Source organism: Neopelma chrysocephalum, unplaced genomic scaffold (genome assembly GCF_003984885.1).
Source record: "Neopelma chrysocephalum unplaced genomic scaffold, ASM398488v2 Primary Assembly neopelma1_23b, whole genome shotgun sequence".
Taxonomy (NCBI): Eukaryota; Metazoa; Chordata; class Aves; order Passeriformes; family Pipridae; genus Neopelma; species Neopelma chrysocephalum.
The window spans coordinates 9,561,841-9,584,356 of NW_020897692.1; the positions used below are offsets into that span (position 1 = coordinate 9,561,841).

Genomic DNA, 22,516 nt, shown 5'->3' on the forward strand with positions numbered 1-22,516 from the left:
TTTAGGTAAGCATATTGAGACAGACAACTTCAAAAATCCTCACATGATTTCCTTGAGAACTTTAGCTCATACTGCATGTGAGCAGAAAGATGATGTATTTAAGAAAACGAAAGATCACAAGAAATCCTATGGGTTTTTCATTTGTTCCCTCTATGTTTTTAACATCTATTTACTTATATTACCAAACATACTTTATTTTTCCCCACAGTATTTACTGAAAGTGATGCCAAGAACAGAACTGGAAAAGAACATATATGGCTAGAATTTTTTTGTAGAGTAAAATCCCAAAAGTTAAAATAAAAAAAAAGGACAAAACCAGTCAAAAGGATGGTTCTTATTGAACACAGAAGCACTCAGTCATTCTGCATATTTACCATGTGTATACATACTGTATGTAATGAGAACTTTTTAAATCTCTGTATTATCAAAGTTTGAAAGAAGCAAAACCAATCTATTCAAAGGCTACTTTTATCAAGTTCCTTCATGAGATGATGTACTTCATTCTCTACATATATTCTAAATTCTACAGCTACAGAGACAGGTCCTACCAACAAGAACAGTGCTTACTCAGCATACAACCTTGACCTAAATGATTCATCCCAGAGACTTATGAAAATAGTAAGTAATCATATAATTATAAAGATTTGCCAACATAGGCATAGGGGTTTATGCATAATTTAAGATCACATGGATAAGTTAGGAAATACTAGCATTTGTTTAAGTGCTTAATTCTGCAAGCCTCTAGATTCCTTACAGTATTTTTAAAAACCCTCAGACACTTGCATCATGGGAACTAGACTGATACAGAGCTATCAAGCTAGAAGGCTTGTCAGTCACAAAAAAAGTCATCTAAAAGAAAGTATCACATAGCAGGGGTCAGAGAAAGGTAAATGCTCTACTCACGGATGTGATGGTGTACATACAAATACCGAGAAGCTGACAGAGAAGGCAAAGGTCCCTAAATACGATCTGAATCTCAAAGTCAGGCACTTCACAGAAGCACATGGAATGTTTGCTATCTGAACAGAAAAACTTAAGAAACCCCATTAAAACCTGCTTAAGTCTTTCCAGAGACCACCTACCCTTCATGAGCATGGAGCTCAGAGACATGGCTTACCAGGCCATATAGTCATTAGACGTGGTGCTTGGTGTTCCCCGAACATGTGATGGATCACTCCTCTTAGAAACAGGATCTGGTGGTGATAATCCTTTTGAAATGGGATGACCGGACTGTTCAAGGTTCATTGGTTTTCTCTACAAAGGACAAAGTAAGCTTTTAATTTCTTATTTCTTTAATTTCTTCAACACGGGAAGGCTGGTGCTACATGCACTACATATTCCTGTTACTTTACCTCTCTATAGCAGCTTTTCTGTGACACTTCTTGAACTGGCCATTTTTTTCTGGTGCTAACACAGTTTAGTTTAATCTGATCTAACTGCTTTCTATAGTTTTCATCAAAACTAGATTCTTGCTGTTGACTTTCCAGTCTCTTGGACTCTAGTATCTTCCGCTCCTGACACTGAACTTTATTTTCTGGAAAAAAAACACAATAGATTATTAAAAAGACTAGATATTTCATACTTGAAACAGATTCTAACAGATTTATCCCACAGTTTCTAGAATAATTTTACCCCATTTTCTAGATCAGAATAAACAGATGATTTACTGGAATCAGACATTAAAAAATATTATTATAATCTTCAGGATTCATATTCAGTTCAGTGTACAAACATGGCAACTTTCTTCAAAACCTTAGGATACTACTGTGACAGTAACAGATACCACTGTTTCCTTCACCAACACACAGAACACGATTATGTTAACAATTTGTACCACAACATCCTGGAGCACTGAGCAGGTTTACAAAGCACTGAAGATAAGCTTATTGCAACATTTCCAGTTAGAAGTCTGTTACTTGTGACAATAGGCAGCCTATAACACAGTGCAATGACTGAAGCCAGAAGCCTAAAGGGACGTGGCATGCTCCACCTCATGATTCCTTTTGCAGAGGTAACAAGACATTGAATTGGTGGGAGATTACAGGGCAGGCTGCAAAGCACAACCTAGGAGTGTCCCTTCACAGGGTTGTTCAGTTTTATTTTCAAATGACTAGAAAACAGCACCCTATGATGAGCAGTTGAGTGCAATTCAGCTGGAAGCTTGAATGAAGCACAAACAGAGAAAGTATGACCTGAAACCCAAACTGTTCCCAATCCAAGTCAGTTAGAAATATTTCAATGGGAGGTTGAGGGGACACTGAAGTTGAAGAATCACCATTTTTCAAATGAAATCTTTTTTTTCCCTACAATACATATGTACATATATAATCCTAAATCCAACTCTTGCAACATTAGACATTTTCAACTAATTTCTTCAGCAGGATCAGAAAGCCACTTCAGGGAACTAGATTTCTGATGAAACACTGAAGTAGCAAGTAACTGTAAAAGATCAGTACAAGCGTTCCATATTGCATGGTGCTGGTGGAAAATCATTAGTAGCAACCTTCTGAACTTTTCTAGCCCTGAAACACTTGCTATAAATCCGAGTTGGTTATAATATTTCCCAGAAAGATCACAATGTAAGGTGGTCTCTTTGCCACCCATATTTGTATGTCAGGAGGTGACTTCACACAATAATCCAAATCTATGCATTAGATAACCCAATATCTACTGAAGTATTCATTTCCGCAAGACACCAAACTCCCTCTTTTTAAAAGAACTTTAAAATAATTCCCCAAAAGTATCTTAATGCAGTAAATATCTGTCATTCAAATGATAGTAGAACTTAGATTTCTTTAAAGGATTAAAATGCTAAAAATGACAACACAGTTAAGGTTGAAGGAACCTGTTTAAAGCAAAAGCATTTACAGTAATTAAAAGTGTTAATAGCACATTTGATTGACACTGAAACTTAATAAGCCTCTAAAGAGTACACATTTATTTAGTACAAGTGTCATTCTCTCAAACAAATGGACTCCTGCAATATAATTTAACAAATTGGATTGCACTGAGTGTAGGGAAAAAAAAGGTGAAAATAATTCAGGATTTTTTGCAGGATATAGGAATAAAAGGGCAATTTTGCCTTTTGACAAAGTGCTTTAATACTTTTGAGAATCCTCATAAGAAAGTAACTATGACATTAAATTATTTAATGTATACTTAGCCCAAAGATTAAGATGTATGCCTATGCTGTGATAAAACTCAGGTGAGGAAAACACTGTATTACACAAGATAATGCTCAAAGTGACATAAATTTAAAATTTATAAGTAAATGTGCATGGGGCAGTGAAGTTGACCAAAGACAACAGACATTTAACAGATGAAACCAAGAAAAACACAAGAAAGGGCTGATTAAAGTAGAAATAAGTAACTCAAATACATGAACAATCCTAAAATAAGAAAATAGTCTCCGACACATAAACAGCAGCAGAAAAAGCTACCTAGAGTTTCACAATCTAATGGGTAAACAGGACAGAAAGAAGAGTGCTGAAAGCAACAGATAGTGCAGATATTCTGCATTCATAGAGAATTGTAGGAGTTTTGCGCCTTCTTAAGTGAAAGACAATGTCTCACCTTTTTAAGTTTACTTTAGCCAAAACCATCTCAAGATTAAGCTTCAACAAACCAAGTTAGATCTATGGCATCTATAGGGTAAACTAGGAGCATACACAAGAAAAGGCACAGGAAAAGCAAACCACTATAATTAGAGTCTGTCTCCAAAAAAACCCACCAACACTAAAACCTAAACAGACCTTTTCAAGGATTTTATAGTCCTTCATTTGAATTTTTCTAACTTTTTTCTTTGTGGTATAAATTAGCACTGTAATTTGACACTCTTGACACTACTCTCAGGCTGGCAAATCTTAAGCTTGCACTGTTGCTATTTTGATGCCTATTTCTTATATGTATTGCAAGAGGTAAGGACATAGTGAATTAGCACTATACATTGGCATTTTACATCAAGCCCAGCACTCCAGTTTTAGACAGTGTCACAGCTGGGATTTCTGTGGGCTTTGGGGTTATATTTTTCCCACAACTATCACAGATACCATGCCAAAGCCAAATTTTAATTAAATAATCCAATTCCAATCAGATCAACTTCTGTTTTTTGAAAAACATTTTATTTAGCAATTTATTTATTAATTTTATTTAGAATTTTTTTTAAAAATACTGGACAGCATATTCTCAATGCTTCTTCTATTTCAAACTACTCACACATCACATTAATAGTTACCTTCTCTTTTCCTCACAAGACTTGTATCCACTTCGGGTTTGAGAGTTACAGTTGAATTGTTAGCGGTTTCTAAGTTGTCCTCATTCAACATCTGCAACTGTAATGAAGCTTTTTCTTGTAAGGACTAAAGAACATAAAAAGCATCTTAAAAGCATCAAAGAACTCAAGAGTAGTATCCAAAAGACATTTCCTTATGGTAATTAAATGAGAGATGCACCACAAAGCATCTTCAAATATGCTTCAGAAAACAGTGCATGTTACACAGACAAGTATTACTGATGCTATTTTGTAATACATCAACCCTCTGAATTTCCATAATCCATTTTCTGTAATAAAGGCCCAAATGCTTTCTATTCTGGAATTTTCTTCTGGGAAATGAGGATATGGCATATGAAAATGCAAGGCATAGTTGTAAACTAACCTCTATCAAAAGCCATAATTTACAGCTCCATAAAGCACTTAAAAACTCAGTTAAATAGAATTCATTACATAGAGTACTTCTCATGCTAAAACTCGTGACAGCATCTGAAAGAGCTCCCATAGTCAAGTTGGAACCTGCTTATCCCCTCTTCACAAATCATATAATGATTTCTAATACTACCCCTATTGCTCCCATCAGAGGTACTGTTTAGAAAAAGCTCTTTCTTAATATTTGATTAGGCATAATAGTTTTCAAATTTAAAAGCCACAATGAAGGTTTCTATCTACTACTGATTACTCAAAGGGAAGTTCTACCTTCTTTCTTTCTTGAATTGAAAAAGGTGTTGTTGTATCTTCCTTTCTAATACCATAGGATAGCCAGAGTGAGTTCCTTATATGTATTTTAAAGATATTTAAGTTACCTGTAAGTTTCCCAGGTCATATGAATCACACCCATCAGATTTCAGTTCTGACAGTGGAAAAGGTGCAACAAAAGCGGTACATTTGGAGCTGGATGTCTGCCTATTGAAGTAACATTGTTAATTACAACACATGCCAGCATACAGTGGCCTTTTTGTGAACTAGATGAAAAAGGCAGTTGTGTGAAGACTTTTGGCTACAAGCTTCAAATATACAGAAAAGCAGGTCCACTCTAATAGGGAAGTGAGAAATAATACAAAGAAGTCTGTTAAAAATGAGGATTTAAAAATATTTTGAAAGTTACAAGACTATCTTTTATCTAATTTTAAAAACTGGAATACGCAAACATGAAGATATTTTGAACAAAATTTATTTTTGCCTGAATCTCCATTTCTTTTGACCCTGCTGATTAGTTGGAACAAGTAATTTATCTTTGTATGCTTTCATACAAGGAATCTGAGTAGTAAGATCAGAAGTAGGTTATACTGCCATATCTCTTGCAACTATAATGACTATTTGACTAGTATCTTCAGGTCAATTTTGACCTTCTTAGCATTTGACATTTTCACTAACCAATAAACCAACCTTGAAAAGGAGTATTAAAATCTGTTGTGCTGTAGTAAACCAAATAACCATACCTCTTCATAACACTAGCTGTAAGTGGGACGACATCTGAATTCTCCACATCATCACCATCATCACACAGTAGTTGAACAGGAACCCTCCCAAATGGGCAAGTCTAAGAGCAAATGGAATGCTGTTAGGTGTGTAAAGCAGAATGAAGAGTTGAAGATTTTTAAGAAAACGTTAGATGTTCTACCTGGTTAGATTTGTTTAGTGGTCTCAATGGATTGTGATAATTAACTAGAGCACCAAGTTCCTGGGATTTTTCTTCCCTGAAGAAAAAAAAAATCACACAAAATAAACACAAAACCAAACAAACAACACTGTAGTGTGCATGTTTGGTTTTGGTTTAAATTATGTTTTAAGAAATTAAATGAGAAATCAAGACATTACCCAGAAAGAAGTTTGTTAACAGTAGAAGAATTTTCACCAGAATCATTCCTTTTCATGCTTCTGTGATTTCCAACTATGTTCTGAAGCCCAGACTCCTGTGTACTTGATACTGTAAGGAAAATAGTTAGAATCATTCAGATTAAGACACTTGAGAATAATCCCTAATTCATATCAGGTAAATTCAACTGAATTAGTCTAAGCAATTATTTGGGTTAAATTAAATCAGTTGATTTCATTGACAGCAAATTTGAGAGTGGTCTTATGAGCTGTGTGAGGTCAGGGAATATCAAGCATTCAGCTCATTCAGCAGCCCCATGTTAACCCAGTAGAAAATCTTGCTTGGTTATTGAAGTTCTGGCAAAAGTTATATGAAGTTGTACATTAATCTTATAATGAAGTGTCAATTCAACTCCTGCTTACATTAATAATGAGTTTTGTGAAAGTAAAATATATATTATACTTTTATCTCTAAATAACTCAGCTACAATTTAGCATCTTACAAAAATACCTAATGTTACAAGCTCGTGTAGGTGAAAAACTAAATAAGCCTACACTTGCCCCGAAGTTCACTGCTTCCTAATTGGCACACAGGGTTTTGCCATGTGTTCTCTCAGAGGCATTCCCTCAGCTAAAATGGAACAGGACAGAAAATAAAATTGATTAAAAAATAGTACTACTACTGAATATTACAACTGCTCCTAAATGTTTGAGTTCCTCCCTGTACCCAACTAGCATTTCACTCAAAGGTTGGTTCAATAGGAGACAGGCAAGTCTCAAACCACACTTGTGAAAATAAGGAAATTACATTCTGTCCTTATACAATGCAAAAACGTGGAAGTGTTTGACAACACTTGGAAGAGTTAGCTACATACACTTCAGTATTAAAGTCAAACCACGTGTTTTGCTCAATTCCACTCCAAACAAATTTATCTCCTGAAAACTTCAAGAGATAACTATTCCCTTATTGAATTATATACCCAGCAATCAGGATCAGTTATGTTTTACGATATAGCCAAGCACTTTAGTACTGGTAAACACATAGGTTTTGTCCATAAGTAAAATAAAGTTGAAATGGATTATTTTTCCCAGATTTGACTTCACTGAAATGACCACCAGCACTTCCTCAGTGTGTCAGAAGATACACCTCCAGGTAATCTATCTGTATGGTTTAGTCTGTATGCTTCGGTTCTATTTCTTCTCTACCAAGAGCAGCTCTGATTTCACACTTCCAGCTCTAAGTCTCTATTATAAACTACAAATATGTAATGACAGTCAGAGGAACACCCTCTGCAGAATTACAGAACCCACCATCCCATGGCCACTGCGAACTACTATCACTGCACTGAAGATAAAAAAGAGTACTGATGGAGTAAGATTGATAATGTAAATAAATATGTCTGTTTATTAGATAATAGCAGATTTTGAGTTCTTATCTGGAAGGAAAAAACACTAGAGATTTTTTTCCAATCTAATGTTACAACAGGTATAAACTGAACCAATATTTTAAGAAACTGCAGTTACCTCCTAAGTTCTCCTTGTCCTCATCTGAAAGTAACTGCTTTTTTTTCAAATGAAAGTTTTGCAGAGCAGTTTCCAACATTTCTAGTGGAACAGCAGGGTACTCCACAGCTTTCTGAAGTATCTGCTTACACTTCTTCTCATTTTCTAAGTAGTAAGAAACAGAGTTAGAAATCAAGTAAGTGAAAAACAATTACACCAGGGCAATGTTGTTTTTTAATGAGCTGGTTACATTCATGCTATCTTATATTTACATCATTTTATGAAGCTATTGTTCATGAGGCACTTCTCCCCTTAAATATTCACTTTAAGGATACTGCCTGGAACAAGGTAAAAGTGAATCATGTAAATCAATTTTTCACATTAAGTTGAACACCAAGTCACAAAATATGCATTTTCAGTACTTTTTAGTGTTACAGGAACTGTAAGGAAGTGCAAAATATTCTAAAATCCACTTTTTCTGTAGTATCAGCAAGGAAATACAACTTTTATGAACTTCCATTTAGATCTGACCACACAAAAATTTTATTACATATATAAAACATCTTTAATGCACTTAATAGAAACCAAATTTAAAAGCAGGTATTAAATAAAACATCACTACTCCAGGCAGCACTACAGTTAAGAAAAGAGGAGTGAAAAGCAAGGATATGGTTTCATTACAATTTTAGACATTACTAAATGCCATAAGCAGATAATATTGAAGAGAGCTGGGAGGGAAAAGGGAATGTTTTAACAAAACATATCAGAAGCCGTCAATTTACACTTACGCATACAACCATTAAAAAAAGTAAAAGTCAAATAAGGAAAAAAGAGTACTGCAACCATAATATGTTCCCTGGTTTAAAGAGCATCAGTGCAAAATGATGCTATGTTTTGTTACAGTTGTCAATGCCCCTGAAATCTCAAATGCTGTTCTTCCTCAATTCCAAAGCAGCAGAGCATCAGCCACTTTGTTCTTACCGGTGCCACGTACATTTATACTTAATTGTTTCTAATATTATATAGTAGCATATTAAGGAGCACCATGTCTCCAGCACTCAAAACCCCACCAGTAACTCAAGTTAGATGTCAATGCTGCCTGCAGTTCAGGCTGGGGGGACTGCAGTGTATGTATTAGGAACTCATGCTTTAAGTAACCTATTTTAAGAATATTAAATGGGTGATGTCAGACACCAAAACAAGGAAACACCAAAATTAGATTGGCTATGCTTTCATTTAAATCTATTTTGTGCTTATTTGTTGTAACTTGGTTTTTAACCATATAGTCAAACACTGTTTTTTCTCTCAAATCATTAGCAAGTGCATAGGCTTTAAGAATCCATAACCAGCATTCTGTGGTTCTACCTTTGGCTATATTTAGTAACCACACATTGCTTCAACAAGACCTGCTACTCGAAAGTAATTCCTCCTATTATTATATGTCTCATTGAGTAAGAAAGAGTGTGACACCAAAACACCCGTGTGAAAAATTAACTGCTTCATCCTCCTTAACAGATGAGGATCCAAAGCACAAAAGTAAAGTCAGAAGTATTTCTGAGTTTCAATCAGTCCACTTTGTCACATACCAAAAGCCTGATTCATCCACCTTAGCATAACATTTTACATAGCCAAAAGCAGAGTTTTATCTACAGTTATGAGTTCTGACCAATTCACAGCAAATTTTGCTTCAAGTATACTACCCAAATCACCCAAGTAAGGACAAGACAGATCCTCATGTGACCTATTTAAATGAAATGGTAGTTAGTATTTAAGTAAACAAAAAAAAAAACAAAACCAAAATGGCACTCGATTTTCAGACCATCAATATTCAATTATTAAGAAATCGACAACAATTTGCCAACTCTAATTTCATAACTTCAACTTGAGCTTTATCTGGAGCAAAACCGTGAGCTAAGGAAGTAAATGTACAATTAACTTTTCGTTCTTAATGCAAAGGGAAATACTGACAGGTGTGCCAAAGCACTGCTGAAATGACTGGGATGAGGAGGCAACAAAGCACTACTCTCCTCCTTTCCCTCTGGTCTAAGCTGGACACACTCAGTGAAAAAGGAATGGCACTCTTAAGTAACACTATACAAATCACATGTTCCGTTAATCCTCTTTGAAGCACGCAGCAGGGACACTACAGCTTCATACACATTTCCAAGTGACACCTAGATCAGCTCAAGGGTAACAGATACAAATCAGAGAGCACATTGGAGATACAAAGCCAATCATAACTGGCTTATTTCCTTTGGGATTAGGACTTCATTTTACATTAACTCCTTGCTGTCAAAGTAAGATAAACTATTGCATGAAAACATCCCACAGCTACAGGTTGAATTTAGTCATTGGTAACCTGTAGCAATATTTCTACACTTAAATTACACAATAGGTTTTATCACACTTATTTAACAATATCTTTATTATTGCAGTATTAATGTCTTATTATCTGTTTAAATAAACATACAGTGCTCACTAAGCAAATTATTAGCTACACTAAGCAATAATTAGCTATTATTATTTACTACTGTTTAGAAGTTCAATGCCACAAGATTATATTAGAACAAGACTGGTCAGATAACTGATTTATGTGAAACAGAAAGACTGTGTCATTTCAAGTCACAACATGCAAATTTTTGTCTTCTCCCCATCCTGTAGAGTCATATTCAGTAAACTTACTCCATCAATTATTTTACATAGCATGTATTTGAGGAGGGTTTCCACAGACTGTCCTGCTCCATTACAAATAAACTTATCAGTTAAGAAAAACTGGAAGATGTGAGAGGATAAATGAGTATCTGTTATTGATTTTAACAAAATGGCTCTGTGTCATGGGACACACTTTGAACATCTAAACTGTATCCTAAAATACAGTTAAAAAGTAGTACTGGAATGAAAAATTTATAGAGAAAACCACTACCACTGGAAAATAAAAGAAGTAAATGAAGAGAAATAAAAATGTAAAATGTATTCAGAATCCAGGGTGTAGAATAGGCAGATTAATTTCATTTAATTATTTATTGTAGCTAAGTTTGGGGAGAAGTTCTCATACTAGGCAGTATACAACACCTTGCACGATACAAAAAAAAAAAAAACAACCAACAAACGAATTAAAACAAATCACAAAAAAAATCAAGATATATCCACCAAGCCTTTTCTTTTTAAATAAGAAAACAGCTTTAATGGGATGTGCTTGTCTTTCCGTATAGAACAAGATGTTAAAGGAAGAAATAAACAGGGTGACAGAGATCACTGCTCAAATCACCCATGGAAGGAAAAGAAACCCAAAAATACTCTACGGGCAGGCAACACAGCCTTGCTACCAAGTACCAGGCAACCAGTGTATTCTGGTTTAATAAAAAACATACCAAGAATCTACAGTTGCTGTTTGGAAGAAGATAGAATTTGTTCCACAAGCAAACAAAGTATCTAAAGGGAAATCACCACCCAAATTTGAGCATCACTCTTCAATGCAGCAAGAGCCTTATTCAAAAACCTTCCACTGCAAGATCTAAGCTAAAAAAATAGAAAATACTGACAGTTTTCATCTTGTTTGAAAGTTATTTCTAAAAAGGAAAAAAACCTATAGTGAACAGTGTGCATATTTTCAGTCAAAAATGAACCCACATTCTCAATAAGTTTCATTTAAAAAAAAGAAAATCCAGCTTTTTTTTTTCTTTCTGTTTTAATACTTACCAGTTTCCTTGCAAATAATGTAACAGAGAAGAAGTTGATGACAACAAAACCTAGAACAACACAGAACAGCAACACCAAACAAGTTTTTTTACACACCTTGTGATAGCTCAAACTGTGCAAAAGCCACGTGCACAAAAGCAAATTTCTTGCAGTTCAGTCTGGCTAGATGAAATTGGTCCCGTGCCTCCTCTGGATCCTGAAGACTGTAAAGACAGCATATTAATAGTTACAAAAGGTGAAGAGCTTGAGAAACAAGTTCCATGTGCTGGATGATGGCTTTAGATAACTCTGGAAAAATAATCCATCTATAGCTAAAGATTTTCCTCTCCCTTAGAGCAATCAGTGTACTACAAATACAACAAACTTGTACTAACAAACCTTAGAAAGCTAATAATTGAAATATATAAAGCTGAACCTTTCCAAAAATCCAGAAAATGCTCAAACCCAGAAGAGAAAGCTGAAGGACTCATTCCTTGTCACTGCTCATATTATGCCTCAAAATATGCCAATATTTTCCCTCGGAGCACCCACTAACCAGTACAGAACACCCACCTGTAGCCCTTCCAGAGAAACATCACCTTTCTTGTAGACACAACTACTCCTATACAAGGAGGTTGCAAGGCAGAGGACAAGGAACACCAAGAATGCAAAAATGTATCATATTAATCAAGTCAGAAGAAACATTACATACACTACTAGTTATAGCCTGCAGCAATTCCTTACATAAAAGCAATATTGAACTCCAAACTTCTGCTAGAGGTTATGAGCCATTCTACAATGAAGAGTTGCAGAACTGTACCCAAATGGTCAGATTCCCTTAGCAGAGATGTAGGTCATTGAAAGAAGTTATTTCTGCAGGTACATCAAAAATACCATAGGACCAGAAAACCAGGACACAATGAGAGCATTTATCCAATAGCCACCTCTATTAAGGGTTCTATGGGAACACCAACTCCCTACCAGATGCAGGGAACTCACTGTTTTCCCCCTACTCTTAGACAACACAGTCACATCAGTGAAATCTGGTAGCACAATGTCGATTAAGTCTATTTTCTGCAGACACGCCAGAAGAAGCAGTGGCAAGCACGGTATACTTCAAAACATAGAGAATAAGCCACAAAGTCCAGATAAGATATTTCACACTGCATAGTTTGTTTACTTTCACCAAATTTTAATCCTAGTTTTACATTCCGCCATAGATTGCTAAGTAGGATAGTGCTCGCACACAGTACACCAACATTTAAATATTCTAGAGGAACTATAGTCTACGTTAATACTAATCAAGATACAAAAGGCCTAAATCTACATCACTATGAAATAACAAATTAACATTATGTTTCAATGAACTCACTCCCCCTTTTTAATATTATTTAAAAAAGGAGTGTAACACTTTTACTAGCAACATCCATGATCAAGAGATAAAGGAATTCTTTTCAAAATTCCACCTGCCTCAACAGGTAAGCAAAGGTACCACTTAAAAGTGGGAAGAGGAAAAGATTTATGACAATGGTTCAAAATAAAAATACAGAAAAATACAACACGGAAAACTAAAGAGAAGATATTTTCAGTAGAATTCTGTGGAATTAAGAATGAGATAATCTATCATAGTTTAAGCATGTTACCAGACTCCAGTAGGTTTAGTGAACTCATCTCTGATCACCCAAAGCAATAAGACAGGTATGGAATAACCCATCTGCAGGCAGTCTGAGCAAAAGAAATAAGGCTGTAACATGAATTACATTCACTTTCCAAGAGTATGTTAAAATTTAAGTTCCAATAGAAAGCAGCAACAGCTTGGACAGCAATACAAAGAACAAGACCCAATGCACTAGCAATAGGCATCAAGTGCCACACACTTGGTGGCACTGTGCTATAGTCAGAAGCATTATGTGAGAGCAGGCCTAGCATGATTAATGTACAATACAGATCATCAGACACAGATGCACTGTTTGCCTTTGACTATTTCAGAGTACATTCAAAGGTTCTTCAGACAACCTTGCTATCATAATTGGTCAAAAGGTATTGGCAAAGCAGACTGCAGCTAGAGAAGATACCAGGACAATAAAGGTCCAGTGCCAAGAATGGAATAATCCAATTTCACACCTACTCATTGGGTGGAGAAAGACTTGGGGGTGATGGTTGATGAAAAACTCAGCATGAGCTGGCAATGTTCACTCACAGCCCAGAAAGCCAAATGTATCCTGGGCTACATCAAAAGCAGTGTGGTCAGGTCAAAGGAGGTGATTCTCCTCATTTACTCCACTCTTGTGAGACCCCACCTTAAACACTGTGTTCAGCTCCGGGACCCCCAGCATAAGAAGGATATGGATCTGTTGGCATGAGTCCAGACAAGGGCCAGAAAGATAATCAGGCAGCTGGAGTACCTCTCCTCTCAAGAGAGGCTGAGAACATCAGGGCTGTTCAGCCTGGAGAAGAGAAGGTTGCATGGAGACCTCATAGCAACCTTTCAGTATCTGAAGGGGGGCTACAGAGCAGCCGAAGAGGGGCTCTTCACCAGGAACTGTAGTGATAGCACAAGGAATAATGGTACAAACTGAAAGAGGGGAAATTTAGGCTACATATTAGGAAGAAATTCTGTACTATGAGGGTGGGTAACATACTGGAACAGGTCGCCCAAGGAGGTTGTGGATGCCCCAACCCTGGAAGTGTTCAAAGCCAGGTCGAATGAGGCCTTGAGCAACATGGTCTAGTGGGAGGCGTCCCTGCCCATGACAGAAGGGGTTGGAACTAAGTGATCTTTAACATCCCTTCCAACCCTTAACATTCTATGATTCTATGATCAGAAGAAAATGTTGATGGCAATAGACACCAAAAACTCAAACTACTGCCACTGCTGCTGAAGTTTGTGATGCTGACTTTCTTTTCCACCTTGTTCAGATGGAACATGTGGGAGAACAGCAAGCAGAACTCTGTTGAAAAGCATATTTCTTCTCCCACCAAAGGCAGCATCATCAGAGCACCTATCAGTGTTGCTTTATTTGCAATAGCTAAAAAAATAAACCAGAAGCACTCTAGGAAGTCATGAGATGACAGGATTTTCTTTGATAGGAGCTAAAACCAAGCAGAGACAAAATACATAGTACTAGACAAACTGACATATTAACATACATATTAACTGGACATATTAACTGACAGCACCTTCAGTTTTACTTTCTGCAATACAACACACAGAATATTGAACTCTTACGTACACTTGTGAAGTATCTGCTTTTCAAGCTATGTTCTAAGGATCAAGTGGAAATAGGTCCAAGTGACTAGGGAAATAATCTTTCTGAACTTAAACTCTCCTATAACGAGATAAAAGATGTGACTGGATAAGAGCTTCCAATCTCTATTCTGGAAAAGAAATTCCACAAAGTATGATACAGAAGCCTATGTTACATAGTTTCTGTTCTGAGGAAAAGCAACTAACCTTTAAACATGAATGCTATCTCTCAGTATCTTTGGAGTCTTTCTGGAAGAGATTCTTTATTCCAATTACACATAAACACCTTACTTCTTCAAGATACTAAGGATTCACAAGAAGGCCACTATTCACTTCTGTTTGTTTCTCAACAGGGGATTCAACAGATTACTTCCACTGTATGCTTTTAGTAAACAGTGATGCAGCAAGACCCATGTAAATGACAGTACAAAGAGCAGACAATTATACAGCAAGACAGCGCCACATGCCAAAGAGCCAAATAGAGGAAGGACATACAAGAAAAAGACTAGCCATGTTCACTGGAAGACTACCTGCTCAGCAATAATTGTTATATATTGCTGCAATATTCAACTACAGCTCTTCATCAAAATATTTACTGTGATGATATTTCAAGATATTTCAGAAGAACCCCTTATGGAAAAAATCACATTATAACTCTGCCCTAAATTATGTCTGAACACATCTGAACAACCACAGTGTTCTAGTCTGGAATGAATAAAGCAATAAATGACCACAATCAAAATTAATTGTCCAAGTATGGAAGTATAGAACAAGGTTCTGAGACATTCTTCCTATCCTAGCACAGCTAATTTAACTGTGCTGAGTACTAGCAAGGGAGAAAGCATAGCAGTATAAAACTGAAAAAACATAGTCTCCTGCTTTTTCCCATGTACCTTACATATAGAACCAAGAAAAAAGAAAGTGTTAACACCTCTAAATCAAACAGCTCCAAACAATCTTTGTACACGCTTATTAGCATATACAAAAAAATGCAAGCACTGTGGAGACAACTGATAAGCTGACTCACCAAAGCTGCTCAGTTTCCAACAGCCAGTAAGAAAACATACACACTCAATGATAATTTGTTGCAGAAACCACTTACAAAACAAGGTATTTTTGTCATAATTCAAGCACAGAATGATAAGTTCTTATATTGAAAATTTATACTTACGCTTTCAACTCAGCAAATCTCACAAGGATGCGAGCATAGCTCTCATCTTGACTGTACTTTTCTGCAGGCAGTGCAGTCACCGCTTGACTGTAACGACCAATGAGTCTATTCAGCAGGCTAACATCCATCTGAGGAACACCCTTTTTCTCTAGTCTAAGCAAAAAACATAGCCAATCTTCTGGATTATTTGCTGTCATCATTATTTGATTAACAGTTCCAGAGTTATCTGACATAAAAACAAAAAGTGATTGATTAAAAAGGCAATCATGAATGGAAGAAAATACTTCTTATAAGCTATCCCACAAGACAATTACTGATTTTATTTTTTAAACAAGAATAGAACAACGCAGTTAAGAAACAAAGAGGAACAAAATTTACTTTGTGGTCCTTAATACTGAATGCTAAATCTTTTCACTCAATCTAAGTTAAGATCTGTTGCACAAATGACAAAAGAATAACAAAACCAAATACCTGTTGTATCAGCTAAGATTTTAGTACAGTTAAGCTCATCTGTGATATTGTCTTCATTTCTGTATTTGTTTTTCAAGTTTCTAACTCTATTCATGATTGATGCAATTTGCGGCAATCCTCTTTCACTTAGGTTCGCCTCCTCCATCTGCAGACACAAGGTTAAAAAACAGGGAAGTTACTAAAGACTATTGTAGCTCAACTTCACTGGAATTACCATGGGAAAGCCTCTCCTGTATAATTTGCAGCTTGAGACTCAAGTACATTATGTAACAAATATTCTGTTAAGCCTTTTGTCATGGCAGTTGTAAGAGTAAACCTCTTCACAGAAGACAACTTTGATGAACAAAAAGAATTGGTACTTAACCCATCCACCCAAATCCTAGTCCATGTTACACAGTAGCCCTTACCAGTAAGGTACATTCAGTGTTTGAATAAAACGGGGGGTAGGATGGATTGCCTGAAATAGCTTCGACTCTATTGCATTAAAGTACATCCTGAACTGTAGATTAGGCTAAGAGACAGTCCTCCTCCCAGCTATACACTCCCACTACCTCACTTGAATAAACTGCAATAGAATGAGCACTTGTCAGACTTCATAGGGACCTGGCTCAGGGACAAATCCCAACAGAAAACTACATAAAAAGCAGGAAGAGCTTTTACCATTTTGCTTGATGTGTCTTCTGCTTTCTCAACTGTGTCAGCATATGGACAAGAGAAAGGAAAGGCAAGAAGGACAGACTTTCATTTGATGGCATCCATAAGGCTGGGTTAGAGTACCTTAGATGTGTCACCTCTCTCACACACACCTCACTTAAAGAAGCACTTTTCATAGGGAAAGAAAATTTTTTTCCATCACAGATATAACTTAGGTAGAAATAAGTTTCAAGACATAAGAGGTACTTACCACTCATTTTCGTATTACTTTCGCTCAGTTACAGACATGATATTTTTTATTTAGCATAATAAATGTATAACTGATACAAAGAATATCAGTTCATTCTTGTTATGTCTCAATTTTAACATTATCCATCTCTAAAGCAGCACTTATTGACATGTGGTACACTTATTTATGCCACTTAGCTTCTAAATCAAGCATTTTTAAATTGTTCCTTGTCCTAGTTCTCTTTTGCTGTTGCAAAATTTCACCACCTAGATGTCTATCCAAAATGATTCATTCTAAGAGATTACACAAATAAAGACAAATCACTGAAAACAAGTGAACCAGTAGGGATATATAACAAATTACTATACCACATTGCTTGTAATAAATAATATTCAACTTTTTTTATTAACTCCTGGCTGGAATGTCTGCTTTATATTAAGAAATATAATCCACTCAGAAACTAAAACTGATGATGGAGGGGAGAGCTAGCCAGAAGACAGTAATCAGAAGATGAGAAAAGTTGGGTGGAGAATGGGTTGAGATCAGCCCTAATGAAAAGGACTTGGGGGTGTTGGTGGACAAGAAGCAAAATGTGACCCAGCAGAATGCACTTGCAGCCCAGAAAGTCAACTGTATGCTGGGCTGCATCACAAGAAATTTGGCTGGCAGGCTGAGGAAGGTGATTCTCTCCCTCTACTCTGCTCTCATGAGACCCCCACCTGGAATACTGTGGTCACCTCTGGGACCCCAACATAAGGACATAAACTTACTGGAGCAGGTCCAGAGGAGGGCAATGAAGATGATATGGTGGTGAATCCCCCCTTCCCAGGCCACACTGTGATCTCAGAATACCTTTGATCAGAGTGTACTATGATCAGAGGGCTGGAGCACCTCTGCTATGAAAACAGTATGAAAGAGCTGGGTTGTTCAGCCTGGAGAACAGAAGTCTCTGGAGAGACCTCACAGCAGCTTTCCAGTACCTAAAAGGGCCTACAAGAAAGCTGGAGAAGGACCTTTTACAAGAGCCTGTAGTGGCAGGATAAAGGGGAATGGCTTCAGAGATGGTAGTTTAGATTAGATATTAGGAAGAAATTCTTTACTATGAGAGTGGTGAGACACTAGAACATGTTGCTCATCCACACATTGTGGATGCTCCATCCCTGGAAGTGTTCAAGGCCAGGTGAAATTGGGCTCTGAGCAACCTGGTCTAGTGGAAGGTGTCCCTGCCCATGGCATCCCCCCTTCCAAATCAAACCATTCTATGAAACAAAGATATAAAAAGCCTGTGAAAAGCCTGTGCAGATAGATATATGTGAAGGCTGGGAGAACCCTAAGGCAAACATACTTTGTCAACTAGTATAAAGTGTGTACACATAATTGGAATAATTTGAGGCTTATAAAAGGAAATATTAGGAACATTAAGACAAAACTATGTATGGTTAACTTTCCTATACTCTCTGTTCAGGAAGAGTACTCTTGTGCATATTTCCAAAAGAATAAGTCATATCACGTTTTCAAAAGTCACAATAGCATCACTGACATGGGTGGCAGCTTGCTAACAAAAAAAGATAGTTTTCCTCACTCATAGGTATGCTATACAAACCTCTCTGTATGTCTACTTTTGACTCCCAAATTTGTTCACTACAATTAATCTGAACACTAACTTAGAAAGCTTCAGTGCAGCTAAAATTGTGTTGGAGCAGTGTGAACAAAATTGGCTGGGAATGGGCAAAGTCAAAGATGAATACTCAACTCCAAACCTCTGCTCTCATGGTTAACAGTGAAGACAGACTAATATTTGAAAGTTACCACTGCTTTTACATATGAAGTAAAGGAAACAATTCTGCTTAGGCTTACCCAGAATTATTCATTAAGGCTGTGATGAGACAGGGATGAACTACGCATCTCTGCCTGAAGAGATTTCAGGAGAAATAAATTTTATCAGTAAGAAAATAAATACATACCTTGAAAGACACACTGTTCATCTACAGCCTTAGTTTGCACAGTTTGTGACAGTAAGAGGACATAGGGATTGTCTCACCACAAGGATGGAGAGTCACAATCTTGCAAGTTTAACAGAAGTGTGAAAAGATATTATGACAGAAAAGGAAAGTCTGCCAGACACAGGATTCTTTCTAAAGAACAAACTAAGGGTTTAGAAGTTCCTACCTAATTACAAATCAGGGTGGGATGCACACAGGTTTTTAGAGCGCATTGAAAAAGAAAGAATGTTGGCAAAAAGATGAAAAAACAAAGTTAAGGTAACAGTGAGTATCATTGAACTTAGTATTTTGGAAAAATTAGAAGACTTTTTCTGAGTCTTTTGTAAGAGTAACTTAGCTATCATATGGTAATTTAAATCTAGATTTGCAGTTTGTAACATGTCTAAATAAATGTAAGAAGTGTTATGCTCCTCACTCTCAAGTCTCAATTAATATATCATAGTGCAGTGGTACTCAAGAGGGATCTGTTGACTATAAGGGTGACAGATTCAGATCAACACAGACTAGTAAAGACACAGCAAATTAAACTATACTGAAATTATAATTGTCCAACACTTCATTAGAAGACTTGAGAGCTCCACCAATCAGTAAATGCGGAAAACCACTGTTATAGTAAAACACCTGTTGGGGATACATGGAAAGATTGCAGGTTTTTTCCTGCACAGGTAGTGAAAGGAAAAAAAAATTCAGTAATTTAAACAGATGCAGCACAACCAAGCATTTTCATAATTCAAACACCTTCCCAGTTTACATCCCCTTCCAGTCACAATAATATACTTATATTCTAAAAACCATTAACACAAGTTTCTATATTCCTTACCATCTATGCATATCCAGCAATCTATTACAGAGATGTAGTTACTTCCTTTTTTGGCTACAATTAAAATTTTTTATACTGATCACAGCTTTTCCAACATCAATCTTCCATGCCTCTAATGAACATGAGAATTGTAATATTAAAAACTGTGGTGAATGAAGTGCATATCCAGGGGATTTGACTTTCTAATTACTGTGAAGCTGGGCCCAGAAACAGGGAAGGTAATGCACTTTGGACAGATTAAATAGGTTCAAAGAAAGAGTAAGTTTAGTTTTACAGTGAATCGTTGGTCATTGTTCCTTTGGTATTCAGATATAAGAGGTCAATGAAAAGTTGCTGGAAGGCTCAGAAACATTAGATCTACTTTTAGGCAAATTATTGATAGAGAAAGAATTGAATGGGATAAATTAAGTCCATTCACCTCTGACCCCACTATTTAAAAAAATAAACCAGGCACCACTCTCAGGAATTCTCACAATTAATTTTTAAAGCATTAGTCACTACAAGTTGGCATTACTTTAAGAGCACCAAACTCAGCTTTCCACAAGCAGAAAGATCATTTATTTCCATAAATCAGAAAGGTTATTGTGCTTACAGAGCTTGCTTATCAAAGCAATAGTAGCCATATTTCATGTTCATCCTGTACTAGAAATGGCACACCTAGAATATTAAGCCTGCTCTTGCCTATATAGAAGTTTTGTAGGTTCAAAGCACAGTTTTTTTGTGTAAACTCCAAGACTTAGTCTGGCAAAAGCACCATCTACATTACCACTATGAAGAGGTCTTAGCACCTTAGAGTCTGGAGAGACATTTAAGACCTAACTTGAATATTTTTGCACAAAAGTAAAAAATGCACTAAGTTCTGAAAATGGTCCCTTCCTTCACAAAATGAAATATTTTCAGTGGTCTAAGTAAAGTAGAAGCAAGCATCCCCCCAAATATAGCTGCAAGCAAGACCTGTATAGAAAAAATTAATTATGAAAGCTAGAGACTATATGCTAAATGAGTATTATCTGAAATACAATTTTTATTTCCTTGAGTTGAGACAAAAAAAAAAGAACCCTCCTCATTTATCTTCAAAAAGATACATTGAATAATTAATAATTAATTAATAATTTAATTTTCAATACTTGTTTGGAACTTCCTTTCATATCTGTTTCTCCCTAAGAGTCAACTCAGGCTGTTCTGAGAGCGGGTCTGTAAACTGCCCCATCTTCTGGAGATCATGTTGCTAAAAATTACGTAGGTGATTACTATAGCAAAGACTGTTCACATGCCATTCTAAAGATGACAATTATTCATTTCATAAGGAAAATTTTGGTACACACTGCAGTTTTGCCTTTTGAAAATACAGTAGAAAGGACTACGGGGAATCAGATACTCCAATCTCCTCTTTGTGGGTGAGAATATCCTTAGAGATCTGTCTTTGAACACTACCCATTCCCTCAAAGTATAGGTGAAGTCAGATTCTCCACAACCTCAAGCACCAAGATAACTAAAAGAAAGTTACTTCATGTTCAGTGATACCTCAATCTCTCATTACAACCGTAATTGCTAACAATTCCCAGATGGATTTTGGTTTTTTTAAACAGAGTATTTATATTTTCCTCACCAATGTCAAAGGTTCATTATTCTTCTTGCAGTGATAGCTTGCCAAATGCAGTAGACAAAAAGAAAAATAAATTTGTGCATAAATTTGATTTAAAGTCTCAACAGTATGCATCAAACTTACATTTCCGGTGTGCTGCTTAACTGCTCAAGGTTCAATGTGTACTACTATGGAGAAAATCTTTCCTGAAGAATGGATATGCCTTGTCAAAAAGGTAAGGTAGATGAGGGTCAGACTACCTCAGATGATCCCATGAGCCCCAAGAAAGGCAGCTCTCCAATCCTGAAGAAATGCCTGTGTATCAGAAATTGAATGGTTAGACACTGAAAAGTAAATGAATCAGTATACCCTGTAATCTTGCCTCATGCTTATGACATCCCAGAAACACAGTTTTCATTAAATCAGTAAAAATATTCCTATGTAGTAATAAAAACAGAACAAAAAAGCTTGAAGATTACTTTGTGAATGAGGGCAAGCACTTCCAAATGCATCAGCTTGTGATGATGTTTGGAGATTAAAAAAAATACACTAATGGCATATTTGCCTATGTATTGTCATGATTTGCCAGTAGTCTTTCTACTCATGCCAAAGTTCAACCAGAAGCAAGTATTCGGTTTCCTTTTTTTCTTAATCTGCTGCATGATTACCTTTAAAGAAAGCATTTGCCATCAATTTCACTGGGCTGTGTGCTCAAAATCTGAAAGACAGCAAAGACCTAAAACAGCCACATGCTGTTACACACACACTCAACAGGAACTGAGCTTCCAACTGCAACAACTACCTACACTGCAGCACACCCAAGATCTAGAGACAAAGTTAGGGACAGGGAACCAAGAAATGGAGAATATGTATGTAAAGATCAGGAAGATACAGAACTACCTCTAAATACAGTGTAATAGTTTCAACCTCTCACACAGACCCACTAAACAAGGAGTCAAAGGACATACTAAAAAGCCATATACATTGCAAATGGATGAAGTGGCAGTACAGGTTAGTCATATGATTTCATGTGTAATACACTCAAAAATATTTATTGATAAAAAAGA

At 36.3% G+C, this 22,516-nt stretch overlaps 1 protein-coding gene across 2 annotated transcripts in view; it reads right to left on the minus strand.

Moving 5' to 3' along the window:
- The window catches only part of TTK (TTK protein kinase), a 32,014-nt gene extending 9,876 nt beyond the window's left edge, over positions 1 to 22,138 (minus strand). Inside the window, exons 1-13 of one of the 2 annotated variants that reach the window (XM_027696710.1) lie at positions 22,118 to 22,138; positions 21,594 to 21,764; positions 16,159 to 16,303; positions 15,688 to 15,913; positions 11,387 to 11,493; positions 7,613 to 7,756; positions 6,092 to 6,200; positions 5,895 to 5,970; positions 5,713 to 5,813; positions 5,077 to 5,176; positions 4,235 to 4,331; positions 1,353 to 1,534; positions 1,118 to 1,254 (exon numbers count right to left, since the gene is read on the minus strand). In XM_027696710.1, coding sequence (XP_027552511.1) covers positions 1,118 to 1,254; positions 1,353 to 1,534; positions 4,235 to 4,331; positions 5,077 to 5,176; positions 5,713 to 5,813; positions 5,895 to 5,970; positions 6,092 to 6,200; positions 7,613 to 7,756; positions 11,387 to 11,493; positions 15,688 to 15,913; positions 16,159 to 16,303 — 1,424 coding nt within the window. In that variant the 5' untranslated portion in view covers positions 21,594 to 21,764; positions 22,118 to 22,138. Of the gene's footprint in view, positions 1 to 1,117; positions 1,255 to 1,352; positions 1,535 to 4,234; positions 4,359 to 5,076; positions 5,177 to 5,712; positions 5,814 to 5,894; positions 5,971 to 6,091; positions 6,201 to 7,612; positions 7,757 to 11,386; positions 11,494 to 15,687; positions 15,914 to 16,158; positions 16,304 to 21,593; positions 21,765 to 22,117 lie in introns of both variants that reach the window. The other variant, XM_027696701.1, reaches the window with a different exon arrangement.
- Positions 22,139 to 22,516: the final 378 nt, after the last annotated feature.